This window comes from Cucumis sativus, chromosome 1, assembly GCF_000004075.3.
Source record: "Cucumis sativus cultivar 9930 chromosome 1, Cucumber_9930_V3, whole genome shotgun sequence".
Taxonomy (NCBI): Eukaryota; Viridiplantae; Streptophyta; class Magnoliopsida; order Cucurbitales; family Cucurbitaceae; genus Cucumis; species Cucumis sativus.
This window is the reverse complement of record NC_026655.2, coordinates 4,052,336-4,080,139: the sequence shown is the minus strand read 5'-3', so window position 1 is coordinate 4,080,139 and position 27,804 is coordinate 4,052,336. Positions and strand designations below refer to the sequence as shown.

The window sequence follows — 27,804 nt, the reverse complement described above, 5'->3', positions numbered from 1 at the left end:
AAATTTATCACAAATTAAAGTAAAATTGAATACTCAAATAACCAATGGAATTAAAAAGTTTAGTTTATAGAAAGCACTTCTCTAAATTAATTAATTAATTATATAGTAGTAAATATACATAATTATATACAATTATTTAATATGTAATTCAAAGTCTAAATAAGAAGAGATTCAACCATGGAAAGACTTAAAAACTAAAGTACACCTAATAATTCAAAGTGTCTAGAGATATAACAAGAGATCATTCAACCATAGAAAGACTTTGAAGGGTAAAGTAAACCTAAAATGAAGAATGGAGTGCAAAAGTGGGGTCCGAGTAAGTGTGAGAAAAGCATAATTATTTGATTTTCGTGCCACGCTTTGAGCTTGTGGCTATTATATATATATATATACACTATGAACCACAAACCCTAAAACTTTATATTATAAATTATTGATCGTATGATACTATTCATCAAGAGAGACATTCACTTTTACTTTACCTACCGACAATGTTCATAATTAAATAAAGTGGGTTTACATTTTAACTTTATTTTTTAAAAGTAAAATATTAGGTCTAAATTATTTTAGTATTCTTTTGGGGTGTACCATTTTTTTTTTATATATATAAAATATATATGTTCGTATATAGTACTATATATTTTCATCTTTAAACAAAAATTCAATTTAGTTAGTTGAAATAAAAAGAATATTTTGAATTTAGGTAGTTGTACGTATTCTTTAAAAACGAGTAATCAACTTTAGGTTGCTTTTTGCTAAAATCGTTAATATGTAACTTTTACACGTGTATGACTAAACTTTACTAGTGGGTATGTTGATATAATAATAGTAGAAAAATTTGTGTTGTTTTTTCTAGTGATGTTTCATTTTTCTATCTTTATCCGTCTTTTATATTTATTTGAAAGGAGTTAAAGTCGTGATAACTTTCTTATTACGTACTTTTGTTGCAATTTTGGGAGTTATATTCTAATTGAAATGTTTCTAGTGGGAGTTAAATAAGCATAAATAACACTTACACCAAAGAGTGTAACATGATTCACATACATAATTAAATTCAAAGTAGGAGGCATTAATAATTAATTTGTTTTTTAAATCTATGAATTAGATATGTTTATGTACCGTTCTAGACCCAAGAGTTAAATCATGATTCATAATCCAAACATTCTCCTATGTTTTCTGCCACTAATTGTTCTTACAAATAAGCAAAGTATACATTCGTTTTCAGTGGTTCATTCATAGGAGAAACTTATTAGCTGCTGGATACATATTATAGATTATGGATATAAAACATTACAGATCTAATACATCACATTAAAATAAATTAGTATTTTTTTTACTAAATTGAATAACATATACGTGTGGAGTATCGTGAATTCAATCTCAAATCTTAGAATCGATAATACAAGTTTATGACATTCAAGAGCTATATAGATCATATTGCCACGTAATAAAACAAGCTAGGTTTTATTTTATTCGTTTTTAAAATGATATTGCATGGATATAAGATAACCACTTTGGGAGTTGGATTGTGACATTTTATAGATATATATATGCTAAAGCATATTGAGATAAGCAAATTGGTTTGGGTAAGATTTGAACCAAAGCCATTTGTGATCATATTCTTAATTTATAATTATGCTTACACCTAAGTTCTCTTTGCAGCAAATATCATTTAACAAATCCTCTCTAATTCATCTCTCTCAAAACAAAAAATCATCATTGATTGCTCAACAAATATTTTAATCAACTACACCACAAATATTAATAATATGCCTTTTCTAATATCAAATATAATAGTCTAATTCAAATAAAAAAGTAAACATTATGATTTTCTTTATTTGAATGGCACTTTCTCATGATTTTAAAATTTATGTTAGGTTTTGAAAACTACAAAATTAATTAATTTTAAAAACTTGTTTCTTCCCCCAAACAATTAAAATACCTAAGAAAAAAGATGACTATAAATAAACTGAGAAAAAACAAGTCAAAATTTTCAATAAATAAAAAACTAAAATTAGGTTAGATTAATAATGTTAGGCTTGGTTGTTTAATAAACAAATTCCTTTGTTCTAATTACATACAAATGTTTTCCAAATGAAGCTAAGTTTTGAAAACGAAAAAGAAATTGTTTTTTTTTTTTTAATTTTGACTAATAATTCAAATGTAGTTCAAACCTTACATTTTTTTAGTTTTGAATTTTAAAGTTCACCTACCCATATAAAGAAATTGACCCTTTTTTGTTGGACAAAATGGAAAAATAATTTAATTTAATTTTTTGCTACACTTTTTCACTTTGTGAGTAAAGATTATTACTTTTGTAGTAAAGAAATAATTTCATATATATTGTTTTTAAATTTGTTTATAATATCAAAAGAGAATAGTCGTTGGTGCTGTGTGGTTTGGTATTATGCTAACAAACATAAAAAAGTTAGTTTAAGTTTGAAATTTGGACTTAATTATTAATTTAGTGGAAAAGTTTGAATTGTGCATTATGAAGTCAAATTTTGAAGAGAATCATTAAGAGAATAAAACTTCAAGGTTTCTTTCCAAAAATTAATAATAAAAAAAACTTTAGGGTTTTTCATTGAAAAAAAACAGCTGAAATTAGTAGATTATATTTCACCAATTTTCAACCATACCCCTACTATCAATTATTATTTACTTAGATGTAACCAAATAATTTAATTAGTATTGCCATTAATTAAGTTGACTTTATTTGATATTAACCACAAATTATTGTAAAATACCATGAACTTGAACATGTAGTATACAAATAATTACACCATGCATACTCAGAAATATTGTGTTATAAATATAAATAAAATATTATAGATCAATTAACATTAATTAATTAAAGTTAAATAAAAATATATTGGGATCGATTTTATAAAGTTATTAAAACTTATTATGGAGTAAAGAAAAAAAAAAGGTTAAAATATTTAAATAAAAAAATGAAAATATAAATTGTTTGAGTGGACACCGAAATTTGTAACCTCGAGATTGACATAATTAATTATTGTCACAACTAAATTATATTATCGTGTTAACATTTTTTATATGTATTGGTTGGTGAATTTCTTTTACAATTCAATTAGTAATTTTTTCTTATATATAAAATTAATATTAAGGGGTATGAGTGAATTTGTATTAATGTGTTTTTTTCTTATATACATAATGTACTATTGTCTTGTACTAGTTCAATTTTCATCTAATAGTTGGTATTAATGAAATGAATTATGAAATTTATCCCAAAAAAAAAAAAAGAGAGAGAGAGAAACCTAATTTTCTACCTAACAAGGCTATGTCACATGAAAATGACAAATGAAAAGGCCACAATATATGTATTTTTGTTGCAATGACTTGAAATAAAATATGATTGACATGATATATATAGTGTGTGTGAAATTAAAAGCAACAAATTCTATATATTTTTCTTCCTTAAATGACTTGAAATAAATGTAATAATAATAATAAATAAATAATAAATAATCAAATTCCATGTTCATTGGACAAACATAATGTGATTAATTTCCATCTTAATTAATATAACTCTTCTAGTTCTATATATGGTCCCTGCATATTTTTAAGAGGCAGAGGTATATATACATGAAAATTAGTTGAATTTGCAATTTAAAGTATAGTTTTGAATTAGAAAAAACCTTAAAGGAATTTGGTCCTTTTAATTACAATCATTTTTTTGGGGGGGTCATAGAACAAGGTGCAGCAATTTTCAAAGTTGGAAGGTATATATTATCAAAATTGTCACATTCCATTAATGTGAAACTTTATATTATATGGTGGGGGCATAGAGTTGAATGAAGATTTAATATCATCCATTGGATACATCTAAAAATCCAACAACTCTCACCCAACTCCTTCACCCATTCCCTAAATCCTACCATTTGCCCACTCCCATCAACCCCTAATTTCTTTCTATTATTACTGTTTGTATATCCTTAATTGTGTAATGATTTTTATTCCAATTTCAATGTTTAGGGTTTTCAACTTATCATTTTGTGTATAATATTAGATTATTGGAATTTTAATTATGTGTCTAATAGCTACATCTTTCAAAGATCTACAAACAATTGATAATTAATTGATGTATCCTTAATTTTAAAATTTAGTATATCTATAAATTTATTGAATAAGATATTTATTTTTCAAAATTTTGAAAGATAGAAAAAAAAAAAAACCAGAAACATTTTGAAAAAAATAAAAAAATAAAATTATTTACGTAATAAAGCAAAACAAAAATATATTATTCATTTTTTTTTATATTTTATAAATAGTTTCATTTTCATTGTATCATGCCAATTCAAAAAACAAAGTTAAAATAATTGGCAAATGACCTAAAAACAAACGAACAAAATGAGCATTTTTAAAAAATAGCAAAATAAATTAAAATATTTACAAAATAGTAAAATAAATTAAAATATTTACAATAAAAGAATATCACTCGTTATCAAATGTTTGTTATTGATAAAATTTGAAATTTTGTTATAACTTGTAAATTTTTTTGTCAAATTTATTATTTTTGACAATTTTCTTAAATAAAATATCATTTCTCATATTTAAAGTTTTCAATTTTAGTCCTCGTATAAATTGTATACTTCATTTTGTGCACTTAACTTTTACCAAAATAATTATTTTCAAAGGAAAAAAAAACATGTATAAATATGTTTAACTTTAAAAAATAACACAAAAATTATGATAAAAGATTGATGTTACTTATTTTTTAAAATTGTAACAATAGCAAATTTAAAAGCTGATTAGTATCAAATTAGTGTTTCAGTACGTATTTATCAAATTTACTGTATGAAGGAGAGAAGTGTTATGATTTTTTTTTTTTTGTTTTTTTTTTGTCAATTTTGTAAGATCCAATGTGTTACGTAACAAATAAAAGAAATTGAAAATTCCGGACCTAAGAGGTCCCACGAACAATTTTCCACACTAAGCATTAATGAGTGATTTTTAAATTTACTAAAACTACATAGAGATATCCTAATAACAATAATAATTGACCGCATAAATTAACCCATCGCGTGACGAGTCTACGTCGTGCCTTCCTCCGGCTATGCAATTCTCGCCCTCTCATACACTTTATCAAATATCCTTTTCCTTTTCTAATACAAAAAGATCCAATCCTTAGAACTTAGAACCCATGCCTGCAAACCCTCCAAACAATAAAATTTTGAAAACTATATATATAAATGGAATTTAGGGTCATCGTCTTTTTTCTTCCTTCATTCCCTCCACCATCACGCAAACACATCACTACCCACCCCCACGCCCCACGCTAAAGGGGGAGCATCATCGGCGCAGTCACCATCTCCGGCACAGTTCTCAAAAGCATCGTTCCCACAGCCCACCTAATCTCCACTGCCCAGTACCGGTAAGCTTTCATTACTCCCCACTTCGTTTGCTTTCAATGTAGCTCAATGTACAAAATTTATGGATTTTGATTCCATTTCTTCTTCTTCTTCTTCTTCTTCTTCAGTTTTATATATAAAGCTCTTTCTGTTTAACATGAAAAATCTCTAATTATGGTTTAACATGAGATTGTGGAAGAAGAATAAACAATTTTAGTCCTGTTGCCGAAGATATATTAGCTTGAAGAAAAACAAAAGATATTGATGTAACATGAGATTTTTTTAGAAAAAAAATCAAGTGAAGATACTATACTGTAGAGACGTGAATAAAAAGAATTTGACGCTTTTGAGAGGAACGTCGTCATCACGAACGTCAGTGGCGAGAAATTTCGTGGAAAAAGAATCCCAATTGTCTTTGATGGCGAAACTTTCGGAAAAAGAAATTTACGTGTAAAAAAGTATGAAAAACGCTAAACGTAGAGTTTTCCCAAAACAGAAGGTTAAACAATGAATTTGTAAAAACTCAACTTTCATCACAAAATTTTAACAATACAACTTTCGAAATTAGATCCATTACAGAAAATCTATTAAACAAAAAGAACCGAAACGTGTAATTTATTAAACGGACCCGATCATCTGCAGGCTTATGATTAGTTTTTTATAATCATGATTTAAAGAAATGATTTTCCAGACTAAAGATGTGTGGAAAAAGTCGTCGTTGTGTGCACTCACTCATCCGTAAGGAAGAAGATAATTCAAGCTCACATGTTGACAAAAAAAGCCATTCATTAAATAAAGAAGAAGGGTATTTTGGGTATTAATAATAAGGGTAATTAATGAGAATGTGGAGAGAGATTAAATAAGATAATATTTGAAGCATGGGAATGGTTCAGTTTGATCCTAACCCAACGCAGCATCATCCGCCATCTTCTTCTTCTTCAATATTTTTAACAATTTTAAGTTTTGTAAATGAATAAATAAATAATAGATATTCCCTAGATCCTCTCCTTCTCTTCCTCCATCTCACCCTCACTTGCACTTTAACTGTCATTTTCTTTTAACTATTTACGTCTCCATTTCTAACACGAAGCATCTCATGATTCGCTTGTTTTTAGGAAAAAAACAGTGTGTTATTTTTCTTTTGATTTTTTTTTTTTATAAAATTTAATTTTGTAATCTTGACAGGAAATTTCTAACTGGGTTAGAGAGTCAGATCATAAATTTTTCTACTCACTAGTCAATACTACTCAATCTGTAGTGAACTTTTTTTAACTTTTAAAGGAAACCTTCATTTATTAGATTGCTTTCAGTTTCTTCAAGTCTTCAACCACATTTCTTGTTGTCTTTGAAAAAAAAAGAAGAAGAACAGAGCGAAACAAAGACCAATATGCTCAACCCAGATTTACTATTGTGGTTTCATCTGCAAAATCTTTATCCTTTTGAGCTAAGATAAAAAAATTTGACTTGAAGAAGAAGGCAAAAAAGGCTTTGTCAACGCTTCTGAAAAGTCTTTGGTTTGGCCGTTGACGTGAGGTTCCAGCTCTTTCGTTTTTGTTTTAGCAGCAGCCAGAGGGAAAAGAAAAATGGTGAGGTTTCAATATCTCATTGTGGGTTGGGTTTGTTTTTGTGTTTTACTTTTTAGGATTTGATTGTAAGGAAAAAGAAAAAAAAAAAAAAAACGAAAACCCATCTCTGATTTGCCGTCTTGGAGGTATTAGTCAAATCCGAGGGCTTGTAAATGGAAAGAGGGAAGATATGAACAGTATTAAACTGCTCTGTTTCATAGAATCTGCCTTTTGTATCCTGAGCGGCTATCTGTTCTTACATAATCATTTTTGGAGGTTTCAAATTGTCTTTAAGACCCCATTTCTGCTTCTACATTCTATTTTAGCTCTCTATACTTTTTCCTTCTTTTCACTTTTAACCCCTTTTGTGTCCTGAGCAGCTATCTATTCTTACATAATCATTTTTGGGGGTTTCAGATTGTCTCTAAGACCCCATTTCTCATTCTACATTCTATTTTAGCTTTCTTCTTCTTCTTCTTCTTCTTCTTCTTCTTCTTCTTCTTCTTCTTCTTCTACATCTGTTTCATCTATTTCTACATCAACCAACCATTAAAAAATAGGATTAGAAAAGTTTTGAGACATTTTTGTTAGTTTAAGTTTTGCTATTCTTTTGCAGCAACGGAAGGGTTTGAACTAGAAGGTATAGTTGGATTTATAAATGGGGAGTGGTAGAAAAAGAAGGAAGCAACATTTCAGAAGGATTCACGCTTTTCCTTGTGGTAGAGCTTCATTCAAAGATGAACACTCTTTAATTGGAGGGCCCGGATTCTCAAGGGTAGTTTACTGTAACGATCCAGATAGTTTTGAGGCTAATCTACTTAACTATGGAGGCAATTATGTCAAAACTTCCAAGTATACCGTTGCTTCATTCTTCCCCAAATCATTGTTTGAGCAATTCAGAAGGGTTGCCAACTTGTATTTCCTTCTTTGTGCTTTGCTATCCTTTAGCCCTCTTTCGCCATATTCGCCTGTCAGCAATGTTCTTCCTCTTGTTGTTGTAATTGGAGTCACCATGGGCAAAGAAGCTCTTGAAGATTGGAGGAGAACCAAACAGGTGAATTTGTAATCTTTCTATTGTCAGCTTAGAACCACTGCTCAAAGCTTTTCCTTCTGTAATTTTTTTTTTTTTTGTGGTAAATGTTTTCAGGATATGGAAATGAATAACAGGAAAGTGAAAGTACATATCGAAGATGGTGAGTTTGTTGAGACTAAATGGATGGACTTGAGAGTTGGGCATGTAGTTAGAGTGGAGAAGGATGAATTCTTCCCTGCTGATCTCATTTTACTTTCGTCGAGTTATGAGGAAGCGATTTGCTACGTCGAGACGATGAATCTTGATGGAGAAACAAATTTGAAACTGAAAAACGCATTAGAAGCAAGCTCGAACTTACATGATGATTCAAGCTTCCAAAATTTCAAGGCTACAATAAAATGTGAAGACCCCAATGCCAATTTGTATTCCTTCGTAGGTAGTATGTTGCTTGAAGAACAACAACATCCCCTCAGCCCTCAACAACTTCTTCTTCGAGACTCAAAGCTCCGAAACACGGATTTTGTATACGGGGTGGTGATTTTCACTGGTCACGATACAAAGGTTATTCAGAACTCAACAGATCCTCCTTCCAAGAGAAGCAAGATTGAGAAAAGGATGGATAAGATTGTGTTCTTTCTGTTTGGTGTCTTGGTTTTGTTATCAGTTGTTGGGTCAATTTTCTTTGGTGTTAAGACTAGAGACGATTTAGAAAATGGAAGAGCTACGAGATGGTACCTACGGCCAGATGATACCACAATATATTACGACCCCAAAAATGCTCCAGCTGCAGCAGTATTGCAGTTTTTGACTGCTCTTATGCTTTTTAGCTATTTGATTCCCATATCATTGTATGTGTCCATTGAAATTGTCAAAGTTCTGCAGAGTGTCTTCATCAACCAAGATCTACATATGTACCATGAGGAAACTGATAAGCCAGCTCATGCCCGTACGTCAAATTTGAATGAAGAGCTTGGCCAAGTTGACACTATTCTTTCCGATAAAACGGGTACATTGACTTGCAATTCAATGGAGTTTATCAAGTGTTCGGTGGGCGGTACCGCGTACGGGCGAGGAATTACAGAAGTAGAGAGAGCTCTTGCGAGAAGAAAGGAGTCAACTTTACCTCAAAACTTTGGGGCCGACAATGCACGTCTTAGCGGCGAAAAAACATTCGTTAAAGGGTTCAATTTCAAGGACGAAAGAATGATGGATGGTAATTGGGTGAAGGAGCCTCGAGCCAATGTAATCCAGAAGTTCCTACAGCTTTTGGCTATTTGCCATACTGCATTGCCCGAAATTGATGAGGAAACTGGAAAAATATCTTATGAAGCTGAATCACCAGATGAGGCAGCTTTCGTGATTGCAGCCAGAGAATTCGGTTTCGAGTTCTATGAAAGGAGTCAGACAAGCATTTCATTACGGGAGTTCGATCCGACCTCAGCTAAAAAAGTTGAAAGGTCAGTTCACCGTGAGTTTATAGAATAATTTTCCGTCATCTTTATGATTGTTCTCCCAATTTCCCAATCGTCTATTTACTTTGAGTTTTATGACTATGGGTTTGCAGATCATATCAGCTACTGGATGTTTTGGAGTTTAATAGCACAAGAAAACGGATGTCTGTGATTATAAGAGATTCAAAGGGAAAACTACTACTTCTTTGTAAAGGAGCTGACAGGTTGGTAAACTTAAACATTATGTTCTCCCATGCATATAATAGTGATCTATTTTCTTTGTTGTTAAGACATTTTAGCTCATGTTCTTTTTCCCTTGAAATGTAGTGTTATGTTTGAAAGACTTGCAAAGAATGGAAATGAGTTTGAAGAACAAACAAAGGTGCACATCAATGAGTATGCTGATGCTGGTTTAAGAACTTTGGTTCTAGCATATCGTGAGCTGAAAGAGGAGGAGTTTAATGCATTTCATCAAGAGTTCATCAAAGCGAAAAACACGGTGAGCACAGGTCGTGATGACATAATCGATCAGTTGACAGAAAGCATTGAGAAAGATTTGATTCTTCTTGGTGCTACAGCAGTTGAAGATAAGCTTCAAAATGGGGTATGAATTAAGCCATGAAAAACTTAAATCACTTCTTATGAGTAGTTTGCCTTATTCAAACAATGAAACTAATAAACTCATACCATATGAAGATGAAAAACTTACAAGTTATTGACTGTTTTGTCTTTGTAGGTCCCTGAATGCATAGACAAACTTGCTCAGGCCGGAATTAAAATATGGGTTCTGACTGGTGATAAGATGGAAACAGCCATCAACATTGGGTAAGCATAATCTATACAACTTTTTCTAAGCGCCAACGCACACCACTTCATGTAAATGTTCAACATGCTAACAGCTTCTTGTTTCAAACCCGAACGTTCTCTTTTCAGCTTCGCCTGCAGTTTACTTAGACAAGGAATGAAGCAAATAATTATCAGTTCAGAGACTCCAGAAGGAAAAGCCTTAGACAAAGTCGAAGATGTTCACAAATCTGCAGCTATCAAGGTAAATAGATCAGATTCACAAACTAAATGACAAACCTGCAGTTGTTGCTTTATAATTAGCTAATGTTTACATGTTGCAATTTATACTATAATGTAGAATCTTTGTTCTTTTGTAATGGAAACTCTGTTGTGTCAGATTCCAAATCTAACTAACTATCTTGTCAAAAGCAGTACGAGTTTTGGTACTGATGGGACATTGCTGATTTCAGGCGTTTAAAACAAGTGTGATTCAACAAATAACTGATGCGAAAGCATTACTTACATCCTCGACCGAAACCCCAGAAACATTGGCTTTGATAATTGATGGAAAGTCCCTCACCTATGCTTTGGAGGATGATGTGAAGGACCTGTTTCTGGAGCTTGCCATTGGTTGTGCTTCAGTTATATGCTGCAGATCTTCTCCTAAACAGAAAGCACAAGTAAGCATACCTTCTCAAGCATACTTAAACCAAGAAATTAGAAGTAGAAGTCTAATTTGATGCAATCTTGCATAAATGCAGGTTACCCAAATGGTTAAGGTTAAGACAGGCAGCACCACTCTAGCAGTTGGTGATGGTGCAAACGATGTCGGAATGATCCAAGAAGCGGATATCGGGATCGGTATTAGTGGTGTAGAAGGGATGCAGGTAAATTTAAAACAGATCCCAGCTGGAGTGATAACAAAAAGTTTTCATTCATCTCAGTTTTGTTTTATATTTCATATCTTTCTGAATTTCAGGCAGTCATGTCAAGTGATATTGCAATCGCACAGTTTCGATACTTGGAGCGGCTGCTCCTTGTGCATGGTCATTGGTGTTACAGAAGGATCTCATCCATGGTACATTATGATTTATAAATATTACTTGATATTAGCTTTTTAGTGAGAATCATCTAGATTAATGTGCAACTGTACAGTCTCAACATCATTTTTAGCTTGAAAATCGTTGAAATATGTCAAACTGATCAGGTTTTATATATGACAGATATGCTATTTCTTCTACAAGAACATTGTTTTTGGGTTCACTTTATTCTTCTTTGAGATGTATGCATCATTCTCCGGCCAAACTGTATACAACGACTGGTTCCTTTCGCTGTATAACGTCTTCTTTACTTCTCTCCCTGTGATTGCATTGGGAGTGTTTGACCAAGACGTCTCATCCCGGTACTGTCTTAAGGTAAGTTCAACTTTCCTTTATTTGTTTCATGCAATCTTTTGCCCTTCTTATATACAATATCAAATGGCTTATTGCCTTCTATATTTTTGCATCTTCAGTTCTCACTTCTATACCAAGAAGGTGTCCAAAATGTGTTATTTAGTTGGGTTCGAATTTTTGGATGGGTGTTCAATGGGCTACTCAGTTCTGTCATCATATTCTTCTTTTGTGTTGGGGCAATGGACTATCAAGCTTTCCGCAACAGCGGAGAGGTCGTCGGGCTGGAAATTCTTGGTGTCACCATGTACACTTGTGTTGTTTGGGTTGTAAACTGCCAAATGGCATTGTCCATCAGTTACTTCACATATATTCAACATCTCTTCATCTGGGGCAGCATCGTACTTTGGTACTTATTCCTCATGGCATATGGAGCTATAAACCCAACTATATCAACCACAGCATTTCAGGTATTCATCGAGGCATGCGCTCCAGCACCATCGTTTTGGATCCTCACACTATTGGCTCTGGGAGCTTCCCTTCTTCCATACTTCATCTTTGCATCGATCCAAATGCGATTCTTCCCAATGTATCATCAAATGATTCAATGGATAAAAGCTGACGGACAGTTGAACGATCCGGAATACTGTCAAGTAGTGAGACAGAGATCATTACGACACACAACCGTCGGTTACACAGCTCGGTTCGAAGCATCAAAGCATTTTGAAGAATTCTCAGAAATCAAGAGTCATTAGTTTAATTTGCATATGAGATTTTTTAACCATAGAAAGATTTAAAACATTTTTTCATAGGAAGCTTCTTCTCAGTGTATATATATATATATATTTATACAACATGTGTACATAAGATTCTTGTGTAGTTTGATGTCTTTGCAGCTTAAGTGACCATTCCAAACTCAAATGGTCAAAAATTTTCTTCCTTTCATGAATTTTTTTGGAAATATGTCAATTGTTGTATTCAACCATTTCAAATAATCATTGAGAAGTTTCAACTGTACCATAGTTTTCCATTTGCATTCAAAACTGTCTGTTTAGAAAACGGAACAACAAACTGCACAAAAGAAAGCCTATTTAAACAAAAAAAACAAAAAATGAAAAAAACAAAACAAATAAACATATATACATATATACCGTAAAAATATGAATTAGAATTAGATATACGTCCTTGTAACATCCTAGGTCCAAGATTTAAACTCGGATTCAGAATTCAAATTCGACAACTACTGGTCCTAATATTCCCTATGATCAATTGATTTACAATCATAGGAAAAACCATCGAATACATATTCTAAACACGTTGTAAATCTAATACATCGCATTAAAATAGATTAGTATTTTTCAACTCAATTGATAACGTATACGTTCTATATATTTATTATTGTGTGGGGTGGGAATCCAAACTCAAAACTTGGAATGGATAATACAAGTTCATGGCAATCAATATAGACGATGATGATGTTGCCAAAACGAATAATAACATTGCATAATAAAACAAGGTAGGTTTTATTTTATTCAATTTAATTTTAAAATGATATTACATGAGATATAGGATAACCACTTTAGGAATTAGGATCGTGACATTTTATAGATATATATATCCTAAAGCATTTTGAGATAAGCAAATGGTTTTGGTAAGATTTGAACCAAAGCCATTTGTGATCATATTTTTAATTTATAATTATGCTTACACCCAAGTGTTCTTCTTGCAACAAATATCATTTAACAAATCCTCCTTCATTTCTCACAAAACAAAAAATCATCATTGATTGCTCAACAAATATTTTAATCAACTACACCACAAATATCAATGATATGTCTTTTCAAATAAAAAAGAATAAAGATGATCGAAATGAAGGATGAACAAATCTAAGGCTTACAACATTTTAATTTGATCATCATTTAACTTATAAAAAACCATTACAATTCACTTTATGATTTTCCTTATATTTATATGATATAGTTTAAAATTTATGTTAGGTTTTGAAAACTACAAGATTTCTTTTTTTAATGCAGTATTAAACAATTAAATACCTAATAATAAAAAAAAGATGACGATAAATAAATTGAAAAAAAAACAAGTAAAAAAATGTAATAGATAAAATTCATTTAGATTAATAATATTATGCTTTGTTAGCTTTTTCAAAATTAAAATTTAAACTTTACTTTTACTTTTACTTCTAATAAAGAAACAGTGAAAATTAGAGATTGAAAGATTTGTAATTTGTTTTTGGTATCCACTTTGGGGAGTAGAGATTAATACATTTGTAGTAAAGAAAGAATGTTATGCAGCAAATAAGTAAATAAAATATCACATTACTTGTTCATATATATTAAGAGAAATAGTGGTTGTTGGTGCTGTGTGGGTTGGGATTCTGCTAACAAACATTAAAAAGTTAGATTAAGTTCTAAATCTGTATTTATTTTATTAATTTAGTGCAAAAGTTTGAATTGTGCATTATGAAGTCAAATCTTGAACAAGATCATTAAGAATTATTCCATTCATAGAAAATAAAACTTCAAGGTTCTTTCCAAAAGTTAATAAAAAAAACTTTAGGGTTTTTCATTGAAATAAATCAGTTGAAATAAGTAGATTATATTTCACCATTTTTCAACCTTCAATTATTCTTTATTCAAATGATTCCAAATTATTTGGTATTACCATTAATTAAGTTGACTTTACTTCATATACCCATAAATTAAATTATAGTTATAACTTGAACATAGTATACAAATAATTACAATATATATAAACAAAATATTAGTATGCATATAAAATGTTATAGTTCAATTAAGATGTTAATAATATGTATTTTTGTTGTAATGACTTATGATTGATTTAAATGATATATATATAGTGTGTGTGTGAAATTAAAAGCAACAAATTCTATGTATTTTTCTTCTTCAAATGACTTGAAATAAATGTGATAATAATTATAATTATAGTCAAATTCCATGTTCCCTAGACAAACAAAATGTGATAATTAATTTCCATCCTAACTAATATAAATCCTTCTAATTCATCCTACAAATATTTTTACTACAACAAAAACTATCTATTGGGATAGTTGGATAGGAAAAAAATTGTCACAAATAGTAATAATTTTTTTTATGGAAAAAACATAATTTTTCGGAACAATTTTTTTAATGTTTATAGAAGATATATAAATAATTTATTTAATTTATTAAAATAAAATTAATTTTAAATGAAAATTAAAGTTTATAGAAGCTTTTCCCCCAATCTAAATCTCTTAGCATTATTTTTCCAAACCCTCATGTGAAAGAAGAAGGTCATCTCTATCCAACCATCTCTCGATGCCATAACCGCCACTACCGCCTCGTGCTCGTCTTCTTCACTCAAATGCTGCCGCAACCTCCTCAACCGGACGATGAAACATCCTCTGCCGCAACCTCTTCAATCTGTGCCGTCATCTCCAATCTGCCGCAATCTTTTCAAAGTTCAAACTGTGGTCGTCATCTCTTCTACCGGTGACAGGGAACAAATGTCATAATATAAGAATTCGTGACATTTTTGTAACTGTTGTCAATATGCAAATGATGATTTGTTGTCGAAAAATAAAAGACGACAGTTATTTGTTGTCATAAAATATTAAATAATGACATTTATTTTTTGTCATGAAAACAATTATTGTGATAGTTTTTTAAAATTGTCATATAAAAACTTTCCACAACAGACGATACTATGACTGTAACTAACTATCACTGATTTTATTTGCAATAGAAAATAATTGTGGTTGTAGACCATTTTTCTTGTTAGTGTTAAAGAGGTGGATATATATATACATGAAAATTAGTTGAATTTGCAATTTAAAGTATAGTTTTAAATTAGAAAAGACGTCGAAGGAATTTGGTGCTTCTAATTACAATAGTTTATTTTTTGGGTCACAAAACAAGCTAAGGTGGAGCAATTTTTTTCAAAGTTGGAAGGTATATGTTATCAAAATTGTCACATTTGCATTAATGTGAAAGCTTATATTATATGGTGGGTGTGGTGTGTGTGTTCTTATTATGATCAAGTGGGGCATAGAGAGTTGAATGAAGATTTAATCTAATCCATTCAATACATCTAAAATCCACCAACCCTCACCCAACTCCTTCACCTCATTCCCTAAATCCTACAATTCCTATCATTTTTATTCCAATTTCAATCCTAACCTACAGTTAGGTCAAATAAATCATTTTAGAACTTTTAATTTTGTGTCTAATAGATCTTTTAAAGTTTTACAAACAAGTGGTAATTAAGATCGTAGGTCTAATAACCATTTATTTAGTGAACGCTCATTCCATTTCTAAATTTATAGATTATTCGTCATCTACTTAATTAATTGGTGTTCTATAAAGTTAAGCCAAAATATGAAAAAAAAAAAAAACTTTTTAAGAAAGTTATATTTGTTATTGAAATTTAGCTACAAATTACTAAATAAATATATAAATTATCGTAAGAAATTGAGAGGAGATAAAAGATTAATTTTGAAAGATAAAAGATGATTTTGTGTTTTTAATAGAAATTTTAAATTTTGTGTTTATTAAGTCGACCATTGTAGTAATAATTAGTGTATTATTGAAATTTAGAAGTCTTATACACTAATTTAATTATTAAATTATCAAAATATTTTTGAATATTGTTACCTATAAAATTAAAAAATTGAGGGTTTAGGAATCTATTAGATTTTTTTCTTTAATTTTAAAAATCTAATAAAAACAATTAAACATATATAAAAGTTTAGGAACTAATATATAATTGTGTAATAATTTTAACTTTTGTGTTGAATTAGTTTATTAGTAGTTTCGAATAATATCAAAATAGGCTATTGTAGGTCTAAATTAATCATATATGCATTATTAATCTCTAAATTTGTTTAGTACTCAATTATTTTTCTTTTCTACTTTTAACTTTGAATATTCAAACTATATTAATCTTACCATGTGATGCTTAACAATTTACTGGGACAAAATAATACTAAAGTCATTAATAGTCTTAGGGTAATTGTTTCAATGCTTTTCCTTTTAAATTAAACTTTTGGTAAGAATTTAGTTAATTACAAAACTTTAATAAAATTCAACAATCTTTAGCTCTTATATTCCGAATGTAATCATCATCACAATTTTAGTCCCTTTGAAGAGAAATTTTCAATAAAAACTTTAATTATCAACCATCAATTTTCTTAATACAAGACTTTACATAGTTTATATATACATTTCATTATCGATTTAATCAGAACTAAATCATTATTTAACTAATTTTAAGAACTAAATTGAACTAACAATTAAATAAAACTTCAAATTAGGTCTTATTGAATAATTGAAAACGTGAAAAAGGGGAGAAATGATCGTTTGATCACATCAAATTCAGTGCCAATCTTATAATATTCTGAACAAAAAACAAATGATGAATAAATAATGTTAGATAAAAATATTATTGGACATATTCTCGAGACATAAAACATTGATATTTTATTAACTCCAAGCAACGACTTTGAATGATACAATAATAATAAGAAACGATAATTTATATATTTGTACTCGTTTTTAAAATAAATTCATTGACATAGACAAAGCTATACACAATTCCTCTCTTTGGAAAAATTCAAATAGATATAAAGTTTAATTAGTTAGTAATAAAATATGTATGCATGATTGTGTTTAATTTTATCGTTATATGAGACTACAACTCGGCTTAAATATTAATTTATTGCTTAGAAAATAAAACAATATTTATACAATAACATTCCACAATGTTAATAACTAATAGCTTATTCTATTCAAATTATATAACCAAATATATTTTAAAATAAAGTGTCATTCTTACAAGAATTTATATATATAAATGGTTAAAATTAATTTAAATGATGAATGAAAAACGTGATGTTGAGTTGAGTTGAATTGATGAATGTGTAATGAATATTGTTAGGTAATTTACAACATCTTGATCCATTCAAAAAATGGATATATATATATATATATACATATATATATCAGCATCGAATGAGAGGCTTTTCCAATAATATTTCCAAATAATTCAAAGGGAAAAAAAGGGTAAACGACGACGTTTTAAATATAATTGACACGTTTTGGATTTATCCTATTTGTATTAATAAATTTCTAATAACCCAATATTTCATTTTATTTAAATTTCTCAGACTTGACTGGAATTTCAATTTAGAAAAAATGGGAAAAAAACAATTTAAATAAAATACAAAGTTTTTGTGATCAGAGTTTGAATAAATGTTAAGATTATTAAAAATTAAATGATATTTAAATTAGGACGACGGCATGAGGAGAATACGCGGTGGCTCCGTCCGTCCGGCGGTGCAATTTTCGCAGTCTCATAGACTTTATCAAAATCCCTTCTTCTTCTTTTTCTTCTTTAATAGGAAAAGATCCAAATCGTTAGAACTTAGAACCCATGGCTGCAAGAGGCTCCAAAATGGATATTTAATTCCCTCGGCTATTTCAAAGCTCGACATCGATAATAACAAAACTAAACAAAAAGTTAAATTTAATTCAAATTTAGAGTAGAGTGAAGTTGTTGTAATCGAAATATTTAAATAAATTACTTCATCTATATTATCAAAGCATGCACACACCCATAGCTAATTATATATGTTAAACTTTAAACATTGGAAAATTCATGAAGTTTTCTGTGAACCATGCATTAATCAAGCATTCAAAATATAAAATTATTATAGTACCACTGAATTTAATTTTACTTGGCAGTAGTTATATGAAGTTTAATAATAATAGGAACTTGTTTTGTTTTTGGAGTTGAAGGTTTAGTTGAGAAACAATTAATAGCAGGTCCAATTGAGAGGGTAGGGTTAAATTATAACTAAAGAGAGATGATAATTGATATCAAATTCAAAGTGTTAAAGAAGGTCCTATTACAATAATTCATAGGGTTTTTGTTTTTTTTTTAATAATGATAATATCGTATTTACATACTTTTCTATAAACAAAAAGAAAAACATCTCCCAAGTTAGACCAACATATAGAATAATAAAAAATGGATGGGAGCAAATTCCAAAGAATTGATCTTTTCCATCATTTAAGTAATCTCTTAATTATATGTAGATTGAGTGTGTTGGATATAGTTTTCTAAATCAATCAACGAGTACATAACTTAATTAACGAAAGACTAGACCCAAAACATATAGAAAAAATAGACTTTAAGTGAAACATTATTAAAGAGACTGACCGTTTTAATTAGGTTATATGTTGTAAAGTGGTCTCACTATCTTTATTTAAAAGATTATTTATTTACGGTTATCTGGTTGTAATATTTCTATTTTCTTGGGTTGTTTGGATATCATTTAAGTAAATATTGTTGAAGATTCTAATTTGTATAAGGTGGAACAAGAAATCAGAAGAGAGGTGATCGTTCTCCTTTTGGTCTTGAACGAATATATTGATGATTACGGTAAGGTAAGAGCTTCTTCGATGCTTTTGAAGCATAAGAGATTACATCATGTTTATTGATTTAGGGGGGAGTGCTTCCCATAATGTTATGACACATGTTTTTATGTTTAACATGATTTAGATAATTATTAAGTTAGTCAATGGTCACTATGAATAACGTGTTGTCCTCTGAGTCATAACATTGTAATAGTATCCATTATATGATGAGCAATATATCCTCTTATCTGGGTCTAAGACACCCCAAACATAAGTACATAGTCATTGAACTGAGTTACCAATTAATTTATGATTTACTGACTTACATGTTCTCCCAGTCGTATCGCTAGTTATTAACTTAAGTTACAACATTAGATTCAATTGAGAAAAATGGTCATCTCAATACGGCGAACATTTTATTTTGAATGTTCTCCGCACCACACACCTTTCTAAAATAGTTAATATATATATATATATATATATATATATATATATATATATATATATATATATATATATATATATATTTCTTTTGCCAAGTTTTTCCCTATTCTCAAATCTCAATCATTGACATTTAAAAAATAAATGAGCCAAAATAATACTATGATCATTTATAGAAATTTCCATAAAATAAATAAATAAATGGAAGGTTCCTTAGCAGAGAGACGAAACTAATTAGTAAGTAAAAGCATTTGGTGCAATGTGGGGGTGCCACGTGGAATCGGAGGAAAAAATTAGTCAACCCAAAAGGTTTGACTAAGATCCGTACGAATTATTAGGGTTTTTGAAAATGAGAAAAAGATATTCACATCCAATTCTATCAAATCTCTCTTTATCTAACTTTATGAAATTTCATTATATTAAAATTGAAAATATTTCTAAATTTTTATTTTCAGATCCCTTTTTACCAAATTCCTTTCACTTTTTTTGTTTATCATTAATTAATTTATGAAATGGATAATCTTGAGCTTTAGTATTATTATTCTTAATTGAAGCACTTTTGATTTGAAGAATAATGTTGATAACGAAATGAGACTTTGTGTAATTAATCCTATAGTTGACATATCATATTATTGAATGAAACAACTTACCCCACATGCTAATTAATATCCTAATTATATATCAATTACTTTAAACCAATTTGAATCTTTTTCATACCTTTTTTTCTGTTTTACATTTTTTTTTAATCCTCCGATATTTTTAAAATTCGATGGCTTAAAATTAACCAAACATATATATATATATATACTATTCAACTTTTCAAAGATTAGTTGCTTAAAAAAAAACACTATTAGAATTTGTGTTAGCATTAAATAATTTAAATATTAACATGGATCCTTAGATCCCGTCCGGTTTGCGATCTATAAATTGTTTTAAAAACACAAAACTTTAAGTAGAAAACAAAAATCAATTAGTTCTTGGAAACACGTTTGGTTTTAATTTGAAATTTAAAAATTATGTATAGCGGAATTTGAAAATGATTATGCTCGTAGTTTCTAAAAGAAAAAAAACGATATTAAATTAGGTTATTTTAAGGTTTGTTTTCGGAAATCGTTTTTCAAAACAAGTATTCCAATTGAGGTTAGGATCATTTTCAATACATTTCTTATTGTTGAAAACATTAAAACAAAAATGAATAACGAACAAAACGAGACTTTATCAACTTATTTAGAAAATAAAACTGAAAAAATACACAGATTTTAATCGAATTTGATTTCGAAAACAAATGAGTAATTAAGAATTACATGAAAAATTCCATTTTTGTTTCACTTTTCAATTGTAAACAATAGAACTTAAGAATATTTGAATGTCAAAAATAGGCCAATGTGATTGAGGAAAAGAATTCATTTTCGAGGACCCCATCAATATATGCTTTTCTTGATTCACATATCAAGAGTCGTATTCATATTCCTTAATCATATATATCATTACAATTTCTTTTTCTTCATTCACTCCCTCCACCATCACGCAAACCCATCACCCACACCCACGGCAAAGATTTTCCAGACCGAAGAAAAAGATGTGTGGAATAAGTCGTCGTTGTGTACTCTCTCATCCCTAAGGAAGAAGATAACTTAAGCTCACATGTTGACATAAAATAAAAAGCATTCGTTATATAGAAAACAATGGTATTTTGGGTATTAACAATGTGAAGAGAGATTAAATAAGATAATAGTTGAAGCATGAGAATGGTTCAGTTTGACCCTAACCCAACGCAGCCTCATCCGCCATCTTCTTCTTCTTCTTGTTCTTCTTCAATCTTTTCAACAATTTTAAGTTTTGTAAATAAATGAATAAACAATAGATATTCACTAGATCCTCTCCTGCTCTTCCTCCAACTCATCTTCACTTTCACTTTTAACTGTCTTTTTCTTATAACTATTTTCCTCTCCATTTCTAACACGAATCATCTTATAATTCGCTTGTTTTTAGCACAGAATTTAATTTTATAATCATGACAGGAAATTTCCAACTGGGTTAGAGACTCAGATCATAAATTTATTTACTCACTAGTCAGTATTACTCAATCTGTAGTAAACTCTTTTTAACTTTTAAAGGAAACCTTCATTTATTAGATTGCTTTCAGTTTCTTCGATTCTTCAACCACATTTCTTGTTCTCTTTGAAAAAGAAAAAAAGAACAGAGCAAAACAGAGACTAACATGCTCAACCCAGATTTACTATTGTGATTTTTTCTGCAAAATCTTTAACCTTTTGAGCTTGACTTGAAGAAGAAGGCAAAGAAGGCTTGGTCAACGCTTCTAAAAAGTCTTTGGTTTTGCCGATGACGTGAGATTCCAGCTCTTTCGTTTTTGTTTTAGCAGCAGCCTGAGGGAAAAGAAAAATGGTGAGGTTTCAATATCTCATTGTGGGTTGGGTTTGTTTTTGTGATTTACTTTTTACGATTTGATTTTAGAAAATCTACCTTTGAAGTTGTTGAGTTCTGTAAAAAAAAAACTAAAAACTCGTCTTCTTCTTCAAAAAAAAAAAGAAAATAAAAGAAAATAATACCCATCTCTGATTTGCCGTCTTGAAGGTATTAGTCAAATCCGAGGGCTTGTAAATGGAAAGAGGGAAGATATGAACAGTATTAAACTGCTCTGTTTCATAGAATCTTCCTTTTGTATCCTGAGCGGCTATCTGTTCTTACATAATCATTTTTGGGAGTTTCAGATTGTCTTTAAGACCCCATTTCTCATTCTACATTCTATTTTAGCTCTCTATACTTTTTCCTTCTTTTCACTTTTAACCCCTTTTGTGTCCTGAGCGGCTATCTGTTCTTACATAATCATTTCTTGGGATTTTAGATTGTCTTTAAGACCCCATTTCTCATTCTACGTCCTATTTTAGCTTTCTTCTTCTTCTACATCAACCAACCATATAAAAACAGGATTAGAAAAGTTTTGAGACATTTTTGTTAGTTCAAGTTTTGCTATTTTTTTGCAGCAACACAAGGGTTTAAACTAGAAGGTATAGTTGGATTTATAAATGGGGAGTGGTAGAAAAAGGAGGAAGCAACATTTCAGAAGGATTCACGCTTTTCCTTGTGGTAGAGCTTCATTCAAAGATGAACATTCTTTAATTGGAGGGCCAGGATTCTCAAGGATAGTTTACTGCAACGATCCAGATAGTTTTGAGGCTAATCTTCTTAACTATGGAGGCAATTATGTCAAAACTTCAAAGTATACTGTTGCTTCATTCTTCCCCAAATCATTGTTTGAGCAATTCAGAAGGGTTGCCAACTTGTATTTCCTTTTTTGTGCTTTGCTATCCTTTACCCCTCTTTCTCCATATTCGCCTGTCAGCAATGTTCTTCCTCTTGTTGTTGTTATTGGAGTCACCATGGGCAAAGAAGCTCTTGAAGATTGGAGGAGAACCAAACAGGTGAATTTGGAATCTTTCTATTTTCAGTTTAGGACGACTGCTCAAAGTTTTTCCTTTTATAATTTTCTTTTGTGGTAATTGTTTTCAGGATATGGAAATGAATAACAGGAAAGTGAAAGTACATATTGGAGATGGTGAGTTTGTTGAGACTAAATGGATGGACTTGAGAGTTGGGCATGTAGTTAGAGTGGAGAAGGATGAATTCTTCCCCGCTGATCTCATTTTACTTTCGTCGAGTTATGAGGAAGCGATTTGCTACGTCGAGACGATGAATCTTGATGGAGAAACAAATTTGAAACTGAAAAACGCATTAGAAGCAAGCTCGAACTTACATGATGATTCAAGCTTCCAAAATTTCAAGGCTACAATAAAATGTGAAGACCCCAATGCCAATTTGTATTCCTTCGTAGGTAGTATGTTGCTTGAAGAACAACAACATCCCCTCAGCCCTCAACAACTTCTTCTTCGAGACTCAAAGCTTCGAAACACGGATTTTGTATACGGGGTGGTGATTTTCACTGGTCACGATACAAAGGTTATTCAGAACTCAACAGATCCTCCTTCCAAGCGAAGCAAGATTGAGAAAAGGATGGATAAGATTGTGTTCTTTCTGTTTGCTGTCTTGGTTTTGTTATCAGTTGTTGGGTCAATTTTCTTTGGTGTTAAGACTAGAGACGATTTAGAAAATGGAAGAGCTACGAGATGGTACCTACGGCCAGATGATACCACAACATATTACAACCCCAAAAATGCTCCAGCTGCAGCAGTATTGCAGTTTTTGACTGCTCTTATGCTTTTTAGCTATTTGATTCCCATATCATTGTATGTGTCCATTGAAATTGTCAAAGTTCTGCAGAGTGTCTTCATCAACCAAGATCTACATATGTACCATGAGGAAACTGATAAGCCAGCTCATGCCCGCACGTCAAATTTGAATGAAGAGCTTGGCCAAGTTGACACTATTCTTTCCGATAAAACGGGTACATTGACTTGCAATTCAATGGAGTTCATCAAGTGTTCGGTGGGCGGTACTGCGTACGGGCGAGGAATTACAGAAGTAGAGAGAGCTCTTGCGAGAAGAAAGGAGTCGACTTTACCTCAAAACTTTGGGGCCGACAATGCACGTCTTAGCGGCGAAAAAACATTCGTTAAGGGGTTCAATTTCAAGGACGAAAGAATGATGGATGGTAATTGGGTGAAGGAGCCTCGAGCCAATGTAATCCAGAAGTTCCTACAGCTTCTGGCTATTTGCCATACGGCATTGCCCGAAATTGACGAGAAAACTGGAAAAATATCTTATGAAGCTGAATCACCAGATGAGGCAGCTTTTGTGATTGCAGCCAGAGAATTCGGTTTCGAGTTCTATGAAAGGAGTCAGACAAGCATTTCATTACGGGAGTTCGATCCGACCTCAGCTAAAAAAGTTGAAAGGTCAGTTCACTGTGAGTTTATAGGATTAATCTTCCGTCATCTTACGGTTGCTCTCCAAATTTCCCAATCGTCTATTCACTGTGAGTTTTATGGCTTTGGGTTTGCAGATCATATCAGCTACTGGATGTTTTGGAGTTTAATAGCACAAGAAAACGGATGTCTGTGATTATAAGAGATTCAAAGGGAAAACTACTACTTCTTTGTAAAGGAGCTGACAGGTTGGTAAACTTAAACTTTATGTTCTCCCATGCATATAATAGTGATCTATTTTCTTTGTTGCTAAGAAATTTTATCTCATGATCTTCTTCTCTTGAAACGTAGTGTTATGTTTGAAAGACTTGCCAAGAATAGATGTGAGTTTGAAGAACAAACAAAGGTGCACGTCAATGAGTACGCCGATGCTGGTTTAAGAACTTTGGTTTTAGCATATCGTGAGCTGAAAGAGGAAGAGTTTAATTCATTTCATCAAGAGTTCATCAAAGCGAAAAACACAGTGAGCACAGATCGCGACGACATAATCGATCAGTTGACAGAAAGCGTTGAGAAAGATTTGATTCTTCTTGGTGCTACAGCAGTTGAAGATAAACTTCAAAATGGGGTATGAATTAAGCCATGAAAAACTAAAATCACTCTTTATGAGTAGTTTGCCTTATTCTAACAATGAAATTAATAAACTCATACCATAAGAAGATGAAAAGCTTACAAGTTATTGATTATTTTGTGTTTGTAGGTCCCTGAATGCATAGACAAACTTGCTCAGGCCGGAATTAAAATATGGGTTCTGACTGGTGATAAGATGGAAACAGCCATCAACATTGGGTAAGCATAATCTATACAACTTTTTCTAAGCTCCAACGCACACCACTTCACGTAAATGTTCAACATGCTAACAACTTCTTGTTTCAAACCCGGACACTCTCTGTTCAGCTTCGCGTGCAGTTTACTTAGACAAGGAATGAAGCAAATAATTATCAGCTCAGAGACTCCAGAAGGAAAAGCTTTAGACAAAGTCGAAGATGATCACAAATCTGCAGCTATCAAGGTAAATAGATCAGATTCACAAACTAAATGACAAACTCTGCAATTATTGCTTTATAATTAGCTAATGTTTACATGTTGCAATTTATACTGATGGGACCTTGCTGATTTCAGGCGTTTAAAACAAGTGTGACTCAACAAATAACTGATGCGAAAGCATTACTTACATCCTCAAGCGAAACTCCAGAAACATTGGCTTTGATAATTGATGGAAAGTCTCTCACCTATGCTTTGGAGGACGATGTTAAGGACCTATTTCTGGAGCTTGCCATTGGTTGTGCTTCAGTTATATGCTGCAGATCTTCTCCTAAACAGAAAGCACAAGTAAGCAAACCTTCTCAAACTATCTAAACCGGAGTCAGAATTATCCTTCTCCAAACAGTGAAATGAAGAAATTAGAAGCAGTAGTCTAATATGATGCAATCTTGCATAAATGCAGGTTACCCAAATGGTTAAGGTTAAGACAGGCAGCACCACTCTAGCAGTTGGTGATGGTGCAAACGATGTCGGAATGATCCAAGAAGCGGATATCGGGATCGGTATTAGTGGTGTAGAAGGGATGCAGGTAAATTTAAAACAGATCCCAGCTGGAGTGATAACAAAAAGTTTTCATTCATCTCAGTTTTGTTTTATATTTCTTATCTTTCTGAATTTCAGGCAGTCATGTCAAGTGATATTGCAATCGCACAGTTTCGATACTTGGAGCGGCTGCTCCTTGTGCATGGTCATTGGTGTTACAGAAGGATCTCATCCATGGTACATTATGATTTATAAATATTACTTGATATTAGCTTTTTAGTGAGAATCATCTAGATTAATGTGCAACTGTACAGCCTCAACATCATTTTTAGCTTGAAAATCGTTGAAATATGTCAAACTGATCGGGTTTTATATATGACAGATATGCTATTTCTTCTACAAGAACATTGTTTTTGGGTTCACTTTATTCTTCTTTGAGATGTATGCATCATTCTCCGGCCAAACTGTATACAACGACTGGTTCCTTTCGCTGTATAACGTCTTCTTTACTTCTCTCCCTGTGATTGCATTGGGAGTGTTTGACCAAGACGTCTCATCCCGGTACTGTCTTAAGGTAAGTTCAACTTTCCTTTATTTGTTTCATGCAATCTTTTGCCTTTCTTATATACAATATCAAATGGCTTATTGCCTTCTATATTTTTGCATCTTCAGTTCTCACTTCTATACCAAGAAGGTGTCCAAAATGTGTTATTTAGTTGGGTTCGAATTTTTGGATGGGTGTTCAATGGGCTACTCAGTTCTGTCATCATATTCTTCTTTTGTGTTGGGGCAATGGACTATCAAGCTTTCCGCAACAGCGGAGAGGTCGTCGGGCTGGAAATTCTTGGTGTCACCATGTACACTTGTGTTGTTTGGGTTGTAAACTGCCAAATGGCATTGTCCATCAGTTACTTCACATATATTCAACATCTTTTCATCTGGGGCAGTATCGTTCTTTGGTACTTATTCCTCATGGCATATGGAGCTATAAACCCAACTATATCAACCACAGCATTTCAGGTATTCATTGAGGCATGTGCCCCGGCACCATCGTTTTGGATCCTCACACTTTTGGCTCTGGGAGCTTCCCTTCTTCCATACTTCGTCTTTGGCTCGATCCAAATGCGATTCTTCCCGATGTATCATCAAATGATTCAATGGATAAAAGCTGACGGACAGTTAAACGATCCAGAATACTGTCAGGTAGTGAGACAAAGATCATTACGACATACAACCGTCGGTTACACAGCTCGGTTCGAAGCATCAAAGCATTTTGAAGACTTCTCAGAAATCAAGAGTCATTAGTTTGCTGATGAGATTCGTTACCATAGAAAGATTTACAACATTTTTCCATAGCAAGTTTCTTCTCAGTGTATATATATATATATATTTATACAACATGTGTACATAAGATTCTTGTGTAGTTTGATGTCTTTGCAGCTTAAGTGACCATTCGAAACTCAAATGGTCAAAAGTTTTATTCCTTTCATGAAATTTCTAGGAAACATGTCCAATTGTTGTATTCAATAATTTCAAATAATCATGAGAATTGTACTATAGCTCTCAATTTGCATTCAAAAGTGTATGTTTAGAAAACTTAACAACAAACTCCACAGTTCATTATATTTTAGTACATGAAATATAAATGTCGTGGTCTATCGAAAAGATTTCTCTATATTATTTTATCGTCCAACTATTATTCTTATATATATTTATACATATATATATATAATTTGTCACGTGACAACTTAAAGATTGAATTGAATTTTTAGATAGGTTGTAACTAAATATTTGTTTTATATATTATATTATAACGTTTTGTCATATTCATTTTTGTAGTAGAAAAAAAAGAGAGAATAAATTTAGGAAGTGTATTATTTGAATTATAATTGGGAAATTTGGAG

At 31.2% G+C, this 27,804-nt stretch overlaps 2 protein-coding genes and 1 long non-coding RNA gene across 5 annotated transcripts; 2 read left to right on the top strand and 1 right to left on the bottom strand.

Annotated features, from left to right (window-relative positions):
- The first annotated feature begins 5,013 nt into the window (after positions 1-5,013).
- On the top strand, positions 5,014-12,615 carry LOC101209427 (putative phospholipid-transporting ATPase 9). Of its 3 annotated transcripts, XM_031884757.1 has the most exons (13): positions 5,014-5,395; positions 6,731-6,958; positions 7,554-7,991; positions 8,085-9,427; positions 9,535-9,645; positions 9,749-10,025; positions 10,158-10,246; positions 10,355-10,469; positions 10,678-10,887; positions 10,969-11,094; positions 11,187-11,285; positions 11,431-11,622; positions 11,721-12,615. In XM_031884757.1, the coding sequence occupies exons 3-13, from the start codon at positions 7,596-7,598 to the stop codon at positions 12,351-12,353; spliced, it is 3,591 nt and encodes a 1,196-aa protein (XP_031740617.1). In that variant the 5' UTR covers positions 5,014-5,395; positions 6,731-6,958; positions 7,554-7,595; the 3' UTR covers positions 12,354-12,615. The 3 variants fall into 3 exon arrangements, with proteins under 3 accessions (XP_031740617.1, XP_011650408.2, XP_031740618.1); XM_011652106.2 differs by lacking the exon at positions 6,731-6,958; XM_031884758.1 differs by lacking the exon at positions 5,014-5,395 and having other exon boundaries at positions 6,280-7,213.
- An 8,955-nt stretch (positions 12,616-21,570) lies between these two features.
- On the bottom strand, positions 21,571-22,159 carry LOC116401703. Its single transcript, XR_004214036.1, has 2 exons — positions 22,040-22,159; positions 21,571-21,856 (listed from the first exon to the last, which is right to left on the bottom strand). It is a non-coding gene; the product is annotated as an uncharacterized LOC116401703 (long non-coding RNA).
- LOC101205650 (putative phospholipid-transporting ATPase 9) lies at positions 21,737-27,501 on the top strand. The gene is made up of 12 exons (XM_031880139.1): positions 21,737-21,875; positions 22,475-22,912; positions 23,001-24,343; positions 24,451-24,561; positions 24,665-24,941; positions 25,074-25,162; positions 25,271-25,385; positions 25,496-25,705; positions 25,821-25,946; positions 26,039-26,137; positions 26,283-26,474; positions 26,573-27,501. The coding sequence occupies exons 2-12, from the start codon at positions 22,517-22,519 to the stop codon at positions 27,203-27,205; spliced, it is 3,591 nt and encodes a 1,196-aa protein (XP_031735999.1). The 5' UTR covers positions 21,737-21,875; positions 22,475-22,516; the 3' UTR covers positions 27,206-27,501.
- The last annotated feature ends 303 nt before the right edge of the window (positions 27,502-27,804 follow it).